The sequence below is a fragment of the Megalops cyprinoides genome, chromosome 3, assembly GCF_013368585.1.
Source record: "Megalops cyprinoides isolate fMegCyp1 chromosome 3, fMegCyp1.pri, whole genome shotgun sequence".
Classification (NCBI taxonomy): Eukaryota; Metazoa; Chordata; class Actinopteri; order Elopiformes; family Megalopidae; genus Megalops; species Megalops cyprinoides.
Window position 1 is genome coordinate 22385912 of NC_050585.1, and position 14569 is coordinate 22400480.

Below are 14569 nucleotides of genomic sequence, written 5' to 3' on the forward strand. Positions count from 1 at the left end.
TAATGTACAGTTCCATGGAAAATCCTAAGGCAAACCATAAAATAAACTGGTTTTATAAGTCTGACACAAGATGATCACTAACATGTGATGTACAGTATGTCAGAACAGCAATAACCACAATTTTATCACTTCTCTTTTATAACATGTTAGTATCTACATATACAAACTAATTCTGCTTTAAATGTAACAGACTCTCACTGTAACGGACTCTTACTGTAACAGACTATTGTTGTGCTGGTGAAATAACAAGACGTTTACATATATTTTGTTCGTATTTATTCAAGTAACATAAGCTTTTGTACAACTTTCATTAAATATATACATGATAAATTGGTTTGTTAATCACTCACACACTCAGTCCATGACAGGCTTACATATGCACACAGCGAGCCATTCTGTTCCAGAAGCAGCAGCGTTAAGGCCATCGTCAGGCAACAGTATGGGGGTTCAGAGGTCATCCCTGGCCAGCAGTGCAAGGCTCAGAGGTCACCCCACTGAAGTGGAGGAACGTGTGTGTGCACGTACGTGCGAGTCTGTGTGTCAGATGCGGATGGTGTAAGAGTCTGAGTGGGTCACATAGCGAACCCACCGCTGAGACGGGCCTGGCTGGGTGGGGGAAAGGCGGAGGAATCGGATCTGCAGGCCTGTGCAGGTGTGCTTTGGGAGCTCAAAACTCAGACTGACTGGGCCTACTTCCAACAGAGAAGCAGCGCTTAGGCCAGGAACTTCCAGCTGGAGAAGAGAGAGGAAAGATGAGTGGTCACTGGCCTTGTTACAGCTAGGGGTCAATCAGCCCTTTAAAATGCTTGTATGAGAGGTCTGCAAGCAGACAAGCAGGGGCGGCAGTGTGATGAAGTGGTAATGAATTGGGTTCATAACCGAAAGCTTGTCAGTTCAATTCCACACTGGAGCACTGCCATTGCATCCTTGAACAAGGTACCTAACACAAAAAATTGCATCCAGCTGTATGAATGGATAATATGTAAAACTGTAACTTACGCATGTCACTCTGAATAAGAACATCTGTGAAATGACAACAATGTAAACTTTCTACCACTTTGTCCAACAGAAAATTCCAGAAAATTCTTTAAATTCTGAAAAAAAATATTGCCCTTTGAATGGTTTATATGTGAACAACCACAACTTTTTGAATGTATGTGTTCTGAAGTTTCTTAGTTGCATCTCTGTAACTAAGGGGAGCATCTTTGCCCTAACATGCAAAGATGCTCCCTGCTGTACTGCACTTTAACGAATCATCAGTAAAAGCTACTTCAGCTGAGTGGTGCTTACTGCCCGTCCATGTTTAGGAAGAGCCGGCAAACTCACCTTGAAGAGGGCAGAGAGCTGGGCCCCCCCAGGGAATCGAGGTATCTCCCACAGCACCGCTTTACTGCTGGGCTGCAGCTCCGCACTCTGGTCAGGACTACTCAGCTCTTGGGACAGACTGGAGGCAGAGAGAGATCAGGAGGGAGGGAGAGAGGGGGGAGAGAGAAGGGGAGGGAGAGGGAGGAAGAAGGAGGAGAGGGACAGTAGAGACTTTGACTTTTAAGCCTCCTTTATTTAAATCAACAAACAACAAGCAACAACCTCAACAAACATTCAACAGTTAAAAAACATACGTATCACAAAAATGTATGAAAAAAGGGGAAAAACAACTGAATATATAAATAAATAAAAGCAACAACCCTCCAGAACACCCTCCAGAGTTTCTGTGCTTCTGTCACCCCGAAAATACACTTCTCCACCCCCTGTGATCCTTTGAAAGTAGCCAAGTCCTTAATCAAAGAATGAACTCAATTTCAACCTCGCTGTCAAAAGCCCTCTCAACAATTCTACAGGCTCAGGTGAACCGTTCCCTGTAGTTTTATTTTTCCTGGTCAGCCATATTTCCATATTTCCTTGATCAAACAAAATTCAAGAGCACAATCTGAAGGAGGGAGGTACTGACAAAGGTGAATGAAAGGAGGGAAAGTGACAGTAGTGAGGTGTAGTGGGAGAGGAGGGCAGTAAAGTCCAGATAATCGGCACCAGTGGAACAGAGGGAAACACACTGGGGGGAGGTGAAAGACAGAGCGCTGGTCCTCTCACCTTAATGAGCCCTTGGGTACAGGAACTGTGACTGAGACATTCAGAGCAGCGCTGGGGGAAAAGAGAGGCGGATATGACTGCTCTCATCAGAGGGCATTATATGAACACTTGAAGGGTGAAAGCAATTCCTCACAAAAAAACTCACCTCTTTGGTGGCAGGTCACACCTGAGCTTTAAGTATATTAACAACCTGCAGAGAGAGAGAGACAAAGAAAGACAGATAGGGACCAAATGCAATCAGTCTGCATGTAGGAATGAAATTAAAAGACAAAACAAACACATTTTTAATATTGATGTAAACATCCTCAACAATAATTAAGTGTGGCTTTAATGAACAGGAAGTGATTGTAGTTTGGAGAAACAGGAAGTGATTGTAGTCCAGAGAAATAGGAAGTGAGTGGTGTGTACCTGCCACTGTTGTCTCTCTCGACAGTGGGAAAGAGACGGAAGGGTGGGGCTGAGGGCAGGTCATCACACAGCTGATACTGCATCACCGTTTGCTGGACACAGGAAGACAGAGAGGGGCCATATAGGAAGAGACAGTGCAACCTAAACTGCATAATCACTGTTTCTTTGTTTCCTTACCCTCATACCGAGGACTACCCTGTGTGTCCATATTATATGTGTTATGTAGCTGTGGGAATGGTGAGTGAGAGTTGGTGCTTCTAAGCATGTGTATATCTTGGGGGTGTGTGTGTGTGTGTGTGTGTGTGTGTGAGCAGGCGTGTGTGTGTGTATGTGTGTGTGTGAGTGAGTGGGTATATATGTGCATGTTAGTGTGCGTGCCAGTGTGTTTATATATTAAATATATATGCATGCGTCTGTAGTACCTCTCCTTGGCTGGGACACACTTTCAGGATCCTGTAGCTGTCAAACTCATCCAGCCTGACGGACTGATGGAAGCTGCATTCATCAACCCGCACCGCCGCCCCGTAGCCTGGGCAGGGAGAGAGCCCACACAAGGGATACAGTGTGGAAGACAGACAAGAGCAGGGATACAGAGCAGGAGAGAGACCAGCCCAGGGATGCAGGGCAGGAAAGCAAGTATGAATCTGAGAGAGAGAGGGCTGGAATATCAGTTCAGTATAGAAAGCAGACATGCAGCTGTACTCACCTCTCAGCTGGGACTTCCCTATGCTGAACTCCTCATTCAGTCCTATTCTCATCTCTGGGGGGGGCAGAGGAAGAGGAGGGGAGGAACACACATGTGGAATTGGAGGAAGAAGAGTTTTACCATCAGCTCATCACTTGTACTCATCAAATGTACATTACTTTAAAGCACTGAATTAATATTGAATAAATTCAGACACCAGCATGCAGATTCCCAGTTAATTAGCAGTATAAGGAAGTCCAACCACACTCAAACCCTCCTTGCAATGATAAATTGTCTTTCATTGATAACAGACCCCAATCACCACCATATACATGTGCACACACAAAAACACCCACACATACACACACACAAAAAACATGAGCACACTGAGAATGCTATCATTCATGTTTCTGCAAAAAACGTACATTTATTCATAATTCAATTTTACCCACAATGCACTTCGCACCATGTACCCAGCAGGCAGGAGAACCTAGCAAATCAGTATGCCTTAACACTCCTCTGCTTCACTTACCTGAACAGCTGGGCATGTAACACTTCACCTTGATCTCCCCCTGAATATCACCTTTCATCAGAACCCCCTGAGAAGGACAGGGAGGAAGAGAGAGAGGGGGAGAAAGGGAAAGAGTGAGAGAAAGAGAGAGCAGAAACGGATATAATGCGGGAAAGGAAGACACTGATTAAATTCCTTTATTTTACAGAAGACACATCTGAAGATGGAAGGGAATAGAGGGAACAGGACTCACGTTTGCAGCAATGACCACAGTCAGCCTCTCGATGACATCAACAAAGATCTCGTTCTTCCCTCCCTGAGTCGGGAGACAAACACTCATCATATTCCAGGCACTTTCTCCCTGCCAACAACTGATCCAGGATCGGTCTACCCTACCCAAAATTCCAACCACATCCATTATCAGAAAAAAAGTTGAACCAGGGTCAGGTATTGAGGAGACAATCTCAAACTACCAACTCACATTGTCATCCATGGATCACACACTGAAACGAAAACTATGTTCTGTACAGCCTGGCAATTTTCAACCAATGACATGGATTTGTTATCCAATTTCCCATGGACCACATTTTCGAAACATTCTTAACTGACAATAGCTGCAGTTGTTGCTGTCCCTCTGTCTCCTTGCCTTTGTGATGCTGGTCAGCCTTGAGTCCTATTAATGCATGCATTTCAAGGCTTAAATGATATCATTGCTGAGGTCTGATCAACCAATAGCATGTAGTGATTCAGGAGCTTCTCCCCTAACCAGAATGCTGCATGTTCAAATTTCAGGTGGGGTAGTGCTGTTGCATTCTTTACTGAGGTTAACTACTGCAGCTGAACCGGTTCAGTAAGTATCCAGGTGTATCAATGGATACTATACCTCAGTAATCATCAAGCCATATTAATGGATAATACACCTCATTAAGAATCCAGCTGCATAAATGGATAGTAGGTAAAGGTGTAAGTTATGTAAATCACCCCACATAAGGGTGTTTGCTACACATATATAATGGTAACAGTAAAAGTGACGTTTGGGATTCCATCTGACAGTGGCAGTGATTCATCTGTCATTCTGGAGTTTCTCAGGGAGGCTGTGCTTATGCTATCTGCTGACAATGGCCAACGAAACACAGTCTGCTGTACTAGCATTCACACTGTGCTAACAGTTACATTGCATTTGTTTTGCAGTGCTGTTTGTTCAAGACGATCTGTGTAAAATGCCGCTGACAGGCACAACAGCAGAGAGCCTCCGTGGGATCTGACCCTGCTTCTGCTGCGATGCCCCGACCACGGCTTACTGACCTGGTCTCGGCTGGACATTATGGGCCGACTGGCAGCTGCACTGGGGGCCACTTTGCTCTGCTGCGTGTCTGCACCAAACTACCAGCAGAGAAAGACAGTGGGTTACAAAACATATACTCCTCACGCTGGGAAAATCTCCTCTACATAGAGTAAATACGGACAGGACAAAATCACAGACAATCGTAGACAGCCTTTGGATCCCACCAGAGGAGCAGAGAGATAGCATCCAGGACACCAAGTGGCACAGATTATGTGTAATGTGGTTCACTCTATCACCACTCTATGAACGTACGTTCAGAAAACAAGGGCTGGACTCAAAAAATGCTAAATTGCATCCTATCCTTGATTCCAACATTCTCGCATCCTCCACGACGCAGAGATTTATAACTGGTTAGCATTCTAAGGACTATTCCAACTCTATTTGAGACACATGATAGAAGAAAGACATTTCTCCAAGTGTTTCCTCTGGCAGAAGATACATAGATGCACAGTCATGTTTAAGAGTGTTTCAAAGACCTGTGATGCAAGCCCCCACACACGTGTCACATTCCATACATTCCATGCAATAAAACATGTCTGTCCTGAAGAGGGTTGGGATTCCGTCTAAAAGTAATGTGGAATTAATGATGTTTAACAGAACAAGGACATTTTATTCCCCTCAATGCCTTAGGTTCCTCCTTCTTCTCTCCTCACATCCTTTCATTTCAAGGAAGAGACACAACGACTTGTTTCATTCTATGGAATGAACCCCCTAATTTTGAGTTTACTGTTCTGCCTTTTATCTTTTGCAAGCACAGGCAGACAGAGAGAGGAGAAAGAGGGATGGAAAGAATGAGAAGGAAGAGAGGAATGAACAGAGAGAGTGGTGGAGAGAGAGGGAGGCATGCAGTCTTACCAGCGCCACATTGCTAAGGTCAAACAGGCTGAAAGGCTTGGAGCTCACTGCCTCTGTCTGGATGAAGTTCTTCAGGATGTCAGCCGAGGACGTCTGGATGTAGCCATAGTCCTGAGAGAAGGAGAGGGGGGGAGTGAGGGAAAGAGGCTCAGGGCAGAGGGTCACAGAGGGATGGATCAGCTTCTCAGCTGGATAGAGGAAAGGGATTCACAGCAGTCTCACCAGCATCTCGTCCAGCATCTCGTAGATCAGGGCAAAGTTCATCTTCACCGACTTCTCAGACAGACTGCCACAGTAGTCCTTAATCAGGCCTGCAAGTCTGAGACACACAGTCAGCGTACACTCACAACAGCCACTGTACACTATACACACATACACAAACACACCAGCTACTACACACCATAGGCACAACACACTCTAACAACAGCAACTGTATGCCATACCCACACTCCAGCAACTGTACACTGCATACACACACTCACAAACACATACACACAGGATCCCCTGACCTGTTAAGGAACTCGATGATGGTGAAGGGCGAGGGGTTGGCTGTTGTTGTGGCAACACAATAGAGTCCCCCCTGTCTGATGTGGATGAAATGCAGGCCATCACGACTCTTTAAGACAGAGAGGGAGAGGAAGGGGATGGGAAAGAAAAACACAGAAAGAGAGAGGAAGAGGAAATGTGGTGAGGAATCTTATGCATACTAATGCGTAAATCCACCACATTCATTTGATAAGTATAATATATATTGTCCAGTTATGCTGACTTGCAACCGCAAACCAGCCTACATTTCCTCATAACTCTATGTAATGGGGGTTGTATTAAGTGGTTAAAATACAAGGCACCATGACGACTGGTGGTTGGTCTCCACGCAAGGACGTCACCATCTCGTAGAACACGTTGATGACATCACTGCTTGCCTCACCACGGACTGTTGGCATTTCCAGTAAAGGTCAACCATAAAGCAATAAAGACATCTCTTCTCTTCAGAAAATATAAATGAGTTGATGCTTTGGTGTAATGGAGATGCGCTGATGGCTCCTCCTTTTGTTCAGTTGTTGAATCTTGCAGTCAATGTTGAGAAGATAACTTTTGCCTACTAGCTGCAATAGTAGCCCAATTAAAAACAATATAATATTAGAAGAACATTTCCAGTCAAGAATTTATTGAGAAAACCCAGTAGCACACATAATCAAACAATGCACGAAGTGCGGTCACACATGTGCAGATCAGAGCGGGTTACAGGTAAAATGGATCTTACAGTAAGTAAGTAAGTAAGTAATTCGACTGCATTGGACTACGCTACAGTAAAGACAGACATACGGCGGAGGATACAGTCCTTATAAATGAGGTGATCGCCCTTCGAGGACAAGATGAAAACCTGGGAAATCATTCTCCTGCATGTCAGAAACCACACAAACAAACAAAACCATGATTAATGTGTAAATAAACCACGTAATATGCACTTTGACTAAGATATCTAAGTCTTTGATAACACCTGCTGACTATCCTACATGCAAGTTCAGATGGCATCTGGCGCCGCACAGTTTAATTTACCTTTACGTTATGGAGGTATCAATATATATATATATATCAGCGGCTATACTCAGCTGATCCAAATAAAAACACATCTGGGGATCTGCACAGAAAAATGATGCTGGTGGAAAAAAAAAACACTTTCCTTTAGAAACTCTTTTGTGGATCTACTCAAAACTATTATTCAGGATTGTATTCCCATTTTTCTTGGTGAAATTAGCTATGAAATTTGCCTATGTATACTAGCTAACTTCCATTTATCAAATTTACTAGTTAAGTGGCTAGCTAGCAACCTTATCTATGATGCTGTCAGAGAACTAAATATGTAGGTATCTTAGCTAATGTTATCAAGATACAACATTTCATTTAGCATTCATGTATTTGACTACAGACATTCCCCTATATACGATCGTCAAATGACATATCAAGCCAACTAAAGATAAGTGGGAAATAACAAAAATCATATAGTTAATTTGGTACCTAGCAGCAACATCAACATGACTGTTTCCACTTCCGTGTCGTTTAGCAAGAACTATCTACTGACATAAACGTGAATAGCTCTCTAGTTTCCAAGTTGGCAACAGACGACTTACCCTTATTACCCACATGCATTTGTTCAGTTTGTAAACCTTCAAAAAAGGATCCAATCTGAAGTCAAAATCCTGAATAGTAAACCAGACGAAAAACAAACAAACCGGAACACATCCGGGTTCACGACCAATGGGCTCCAACCAATAGTAATCGTCAATATTGGACATTTCAGCCAATGAAGATCCAGATAACATTCACCACTTTGACAAATGGGATTTGAGACTGGTTTTCATGTATACAGTAGGTCATCTTTATACAGTAATGTGGGAAAACCGGGTTACCTAATTTTGACGGCAATTTAGGGTGAAAATACATCGGAATTAACTAATTATCACCAAATCGACGCACAAATGTATGCAGCATGACGCATCTAAACACTACGATTTAATGGCATGCTCATTTCTCTATTTTGTTTAATGTTAAAACGCAAATGAGCATTAAAAAGACATTTAACTGAAAATTCAACGTCTCAGCAGCGTTCCTTTCACAGAAACTTCACGTCATATGTATCATACCCTAGCTTTGCAAGAGGGAGGGATACGATGAGGGAGGAAGAGGAATCAACATTAGTGTAAAGTTTGAAATTTTATTGCACATTTCAGCTCGATTTTCAGACACGTAATTTATAAATGCGTTATCAATGTATCATCGTCTGACACATTTATATAATAATTACAGGATGTACTGAAATGTCTTCAAATTTTAAATTTATCACAATTTATTCCAAATTAATTGCACATGTGTCATCCTCAAGGTGAAACCCCTGACCCTAGTGAACATTTGGAGCGATCCTGCAATGCCGTTGGGTTCCAAGAATTCTTGAGGCGGTATGTGCTGTAGTACCAAAGCGGGCTTGGCTTGTAAGCTAAAGGGAAGAGTTCAGGTGGGACACTGCTGTCACTCGCTTGAGCAAGCTACCTATCCTGCATTTATTAAGGGTTTAGAGGGTATCTGCTGAGCAAATTCGTAATGTAACATTGTGTCCAGATGTGTCCACAACGCAACAGCATTACCAGATCAGCTGTTAAAAGTCATACCCCTGGTGTGTCGAAACCCCTGCCGTGAGGCAACTTACTTCATTCAGTAAAATTGGTGCATGTCAGATATGGTACAGAATCTTTTATACTGCCCACAAAATGACAGACGCTTCAAATAGCCTAATAACATTAACTTCTCAGTTTTTTTAGGATGATAGATGCCAACTCTTTAATTTGTAGCATGATGTGTATATCTTTACTTTGCTTGTAGTGTTTGGAGATGGGGCACAACACGTGCTCTAACATACAGCCGCAAAGAAAAGCTATACATCGTGTGCGATACTTAAAGAAAATGATTGCTACTTCCTCCCAGCCATTGTAAGAATCGTACAGATTTTTATGCTTCTATCCCACAAACCGTTACTGATATCTGTGATTAACCACGGCTATCACGTGACCACGTTTTTGGGGACCTCTGCGCGCCATCCCCAAGCCCCTCCTAAAGTGACACAAACAGCATTGTTGATTGGTCAAATCGAAAATCGGACTCGCGCCAGTTTTCGCAGCGGGTATTAGAGACTTCTGCGAGTGAGATGGTAATGTCTTACGTTTAGTTACCTGGCAGTAGAGTCAAGTTGCAGAGGAAAAACAAACTGACGAAACGGATGAGTTTAACAAATTTCCCGCTGTTTTGGATTTGAGTTAGAAAATGCCTCCTAAGGACTACCCAGGTGAGAAAGCCAAGTAATGTTGGCAGGATAGTCACACATGTGTCGACGTTGGTTAGCCCCAATCGCAGGATAGTTAAGTTTTGTTTAGTTAGCTAACTTGTTGGAGCATGGTCGATTTCAGATTAGCTTGCTGCCAATATCGTCTCAGTTTGCCATGGAGCCTCTAACTGAAACATAGCGAGCGAGTAACCGGGTAGATGACCCAAGCAGTGGGTTTTGGGTTTACAAGTAACAAAGTTAGTGACCTAGCTGGTTAACCACCTGAAATAGCTTTCTAAGTAACGCAGATCCGAGCTTTAACTAGCTAAATAAATAGTGACTCCTTGAATAATAAACTATTAAGTAAAGTCGCAACGCTGTCATTGTGTCAAGCTCATCGTCGGAGTGACCTTGCTCTTAATTTCTATCATTTAAGATTTAGTCGATACACACTAGGTAGGTGGTTGGCTGCACCCGGACAGTTATCAGAATCAGAGACTGGGTAAAATGGGCTAATCATGTTTATTTTACGTTTTAAAGGGACCTGGATGTTCACCTTAAGATCAGCCTCAGTTAATCCTCTACCACCGCAAACATTTTGTTCGGATGGCAGAAGTTGATCTTTGCTAAGCTATACTAGCCATAGTCGAACGTGACCCGAACGGAACTCCAGAGACAAAGGATCACGCGCGAGCGCAGTCACATGGAGGGACGTAGCCTAAATCCCGGCACGGCGGTCGTTAGGGTTGTACATTGCACTATGAAAAAGTGTGTTTCGGAGACATTTTTTTGCTCCCTATTCATATTCTGTAATGTATTGCCTCAAAGCAATGCGACTGTAATTGCAGAAGTACAATAATTTAACCATTTAATGATAAACACACGTTAGGCTGCAGTGTAAAATATCCCACTCTATTTGCATGAGAAAGTCGCTCACATCTGACACCAGCTGTTTTAGTTAATACTTCCATTCTTCCTTACATTCATAGGTAAGCGTCATGAGTGTCCCCAGTCTATATATACTTTGTAATGCCACAACTGCAAACCGTGGTTTTTATTGTAATTTTCAAAGGGGGAAATAAATGAGAGGAATCTTTCATACTCTCTTTAGTGTCTGGTATGGGCATAGTGCCGAAGGAACAGGTAAACCATAAGGTGGCAGGTTTTATTCCAAGGATGCTGCTGCACCCTTTATATCTCATAATATTTAATGTGTGTATGATTATGTAATGTATATATTTTCTGTACATCTGTGTGGTTACATGGTTATACTCATAATCCATTCTAACCGGTATGGGTCATTCCATTTCAAAAGACTTGGGCCCGAGACAACCCACCATCTCAGATCTTGCTGCCATGCTATCAGAGGGTGCTGTTTTGGTTTTTTTTGTTTTTTTTTTTCCTGTGAAAAGAATTTATTACATTTGTCACGTTTTGTGGTTTCATTATTTGAAACCAGCTATTTCTGTTGTAACCAGGTTTGTCCACTAGATGGTGTTGCCTGGAGTTGGACAATTGAAAGAGACAATACTCTTTATTAATGTAATCCTTTTGAAAGGGAAGAAATAACTGTCAGAATTTGTAGCCAAAGGATCTGCCATGTCTTTAGAATTTACTTTGAGGCACCTCTTGCAGCAGTGGCAGCAACTTCTGAGACAGCTGATGTTAAAGCTCTTTTTGTATTATTTGACATGGAATGAGTTGCTTGGTTTTTTGTAAGTCCTGAAAGGGATTCCTACGTCATGTGTTCAAGTTATATAGTTTCTTTTGTGTAATTTTACATAACATTATTAGCATTTAGCAGACTCTCTTATCCAGAGCCACTTAAATTTTTACAATGTTGTCCATTTATACAGCTGGATATTTACTGAGGCAATTGTGGGTTAAGTACCTAGCCTACCTAGCCCAAGGGTACAGCAGCAGTGCCCCAGGTGGAATTGAACCAGCAGCCTTTCAGTTAAGGGTGCTGCTCCTTAAGCACTATGCTACACTGTCACGCCAAAAATCGCTGCGAGCAGGGTTCGAACCTGCGCGGGGAGACCCCATTGGATTTCAAGTCCAACGCCTTAACCACTCGGCCATCGCAGCTGACACATTAGTTCTCATGTGTGAATAGCTAAACAACTCTCCCTCAGTATCAGTAAAGTTTAAAATTTATGCTAAATGCATGCCCCAGCATAAGAAAGAAATCGGCTAATGTAGTTAGTAATAGTGACCATAACGAAGGCTTCGTTCAAAGTGGCAAAACTTCCAGTGCATTGCAGTGATGTCCATTCCAATTTTTTTAGAAGTCAGTAAGTGTCACACTACCAGATGTTATGTTTGCTTCACAAATGGTGGAAGCTTTAAAAAGCTTTCATAATCAGTCCTAAACCTGACCGTAAGTAACAAGATTCTGAGTGATTTTAAAGGGTGTTTATAGGGCTCCTGAGCGGCCCAGTCAGTGAACATACTTGTTCCAAGTACTGATTCCACCTCAGTTCTACGGCCCCAAGTTCGAGCCCAGCTGTGTCATCCTCAGTCAGTCTCTTCAAGCCCAGATCTGCAGAGCAAATCGGCAATGTTCCACCAGGGTAGTGGTGCCAGGGTACCCTTGTGGCACAGTTCTCAGCCCCCTGCAACTAATATGAATGTTTATGAATGGGAAGGAGATGCTCCTCTTTGTCTAATCAACATCTGTTTCCTGTGCACTGTGGGACGTGTAGTGTGAAAGTTGGCTTGGTTGGTGTATGAGAGTATTGGAGGATTACGTCTGACCCTGATCTCCTGCCTTGGTGCACAGGTTGTATCAGTGGGAGGAGACTAAAGTACAGTTTGTGATTTGACAAAGTTGGGTGAAAAGGGGGGACCTGCTAAAACAAGACAAACATGTTTGAAGAGTGAGGCTCCCTGAACAATGGGTACAATGGCTAATATTGTCTTAATTATTGATGTGTTTGAGCCAATCAAAAGACTGCTCTCCACAGCAAAATGCTTGGTTACTGCTGAGTCATTGATTGCTTGCTTCACTCATTTGAGGTTCATGAAGCCTCTTTCTCCTATCACTGCTAGAGGTGTTGAATATTTAGGAGCTTGGTCTCTGGACACTATGCTTTGCAACAGTACAAACCTGTAAGCAGGTTAATGCTGAATTGGTTATCATTAGTCGCTGTGGATCGGATCTGCTGTCTTAGTTAATAATCATCCTGATTGATTTCTGTAAGCAGCTGACTGTCAGCTTTTCCTCTACTGTCAGAGCCATCAGCCAGTTAAGCAGAAGTGCTAGTAGTTGCTCTTAGTTTGGATGGTTTTCTTTTAGGCAGGAAACTGTAGTACTAGTTTACTTGATTTATTGGTGGTCTAATCCTGCGGGGTGTCCTCTTTGGAGATGTGAGCCTGAGCAAGGATAGTGGTGACTAATGCTGAGCCCGTGTGTGTCTGTGTGTGTGTTGGGATGATAAGTACAAAAATGGCAGCTATTTTGTAGCTGATTTATCTTGTTAAAATAATCATCTTATATACTGCTGTTTGTGACAGCCAGCTTTGACAGCTAGATTTTTATCATAGGTGTAGGATATGGTAAGTGTTGTCTGGAGTTAGGAGATTGATTGGCTGAGTGTGGGTTAACTACAGGTATAAGGCAAAGGTAGATGGGCACATGGTGTTGAAATTCACAGGTGCTGGCTATGTATCTGTACAGTGATTGGTATCAAAAGCACCTGCTAAACAACAGAAAGACCCATTTCAGTTGTCAAGGTCTTCATCTGGTCTAACCAGGGACTTGGATTAATACCCTCAGCTGAAGACCTGAATGGTCCAGTTGCTGTCCTCTTTGTTGTTTCTTAAAAACCTCTTGGGACCATAAAACAATATGTGTGTACTTACTTTCCTACAGCGGGTACCTGTTCTTTTTCCAATAATATTTTTTCTCAGTTATCGTTGATTCATGGTAATGCAGACATGCAAGGATGTTGGTATGTCCCTTGTCTGATGTCCTGATGGAAGAAATGGCCTGTATTGATTAGGACATTTGTTGCCGTTTTGGAATGTGATACAATGCTTGAGATCATTTATCTTGAATGAGGTTCACTTTCAGTTGCGAATGGCAGTTGATTTGCCAAGGTGTCTTGGTTCTTAAAAATCGGTTAAATGCGTAGTGAAGCGGATGTCTCCTGACGTCACACGTCGCATGTTCGCGTCAGTGTTTGGGAAGGGATGTGAAAAGGGGTGGCGATGACGCGCATTGTCCGAAGTGGCTCCTTTTCGGCTTCGCAGCGGTGGAGCGGCAGCATAAAAACATGACCACGTCCGCCCATAGTGAAAGATGTACCTTTTTATATTTATATCTATACGCTTTGAATTCCTATGTTCGGGAAAACATTGGTTTCAAAAGATATGCATGTTAGATATACTAATTGTGTGGCCGTGGGTATCATCAATTAGTTTTCAACATCAGAGCGGAGGGACTATTTGATCCGCGGAGGGATAGTACAAGCTCTGCGGGGGGTGACGAGGCTGAAAAGCCATGTGCTTCTTTGTTTACAAAAACAGCGGCGAGCGGAGAATCGGAGAAAGATGATGGGGGAATTATATTGTTTGGTGGGAACGAATGGGGCATAGATGTACTTTGGAACTAAACGAGGACCTAGCCCTTCATCTCTGAAGATTCGCAGGAAAAGATAAAAGAAAATAGACTGATTTATTTTCTCCTCGAAGACCGATAGACATCCTAGGCTGCACGAGGCGAGTTGATTAATTCCACCGACGGCCTTTGACACAAGAGAATATTTCTGCTTTATATTTTCGGCCTTGGAGTTCCAGCCAGCAAATCAGAATTTGTTTACAGGCAGATGTTTGGGCGGGACGAACGATAGTTAGATC

The 14569-nt window shown here is 42.9% G+C and overlaps 1 protein-coding gene and 1 non-coding gene across 4 annotated transcripts; both read right to left on the reverse strand.

Moving 5' to 3' along the window:
• Positions 1-343: 343 nt before the first annotated feature.
• Positions 344-8120, reverse strand: ap4m1 (adaptor related protein complex 4 subunit mu 1). Of its 3 annotated transcripts, none has more exons than XM_036524951.1 (16): positions 8025-8120; positions 7231-7292; positions 6741-6826; positions 6402-6508; positions 6115-6211; positions 5893-6003; positions 4998-5075; positions 3946-4008; positions 3714-3780; positions 3203-3256; positions 2919-3025; positions 2497-2588; positions 2234-2278; positions 2089-2139; positions 1327-1444; positions 344-732 (listed from the first exon to the last, which is right to left on the reverse strand). In XM_036524951.1, exons 2-16 carry the CDS (start codon positions 7286-7288, stop codon positions 541-543), a joined length of 1326 nt encoding a protein of 441 aa, XP_036380844.1. In that variant the 5' UTR covers positions 7289-7292; positions 8025-8120; the 3' UTR covers positions 344-540. The 3 variants fall into 3 exon arrangements, with proteins under 3 accessions (XP_036380844.1, XP_036380845.1, XP_036380846.1); XM_036524952.1 differs by lacking the exon at positions 8025-8120 and adding an exon at positions 7912-7941; XM_036524953.1 differs by lacking the exons at positions 6741-6826; positions 7231-7292.
• Positions 8121-11715: 3595 nt separating this feature from the next.
• trnas-uga lies at positions 11716-11797 on the reverse strand. The gene has a single exon. It is a non-coding gene; the product is annotated as a tRNA-Ser (tRNA).
• Positions 11798-14569: the final 2772 nt, after the last annotated feature.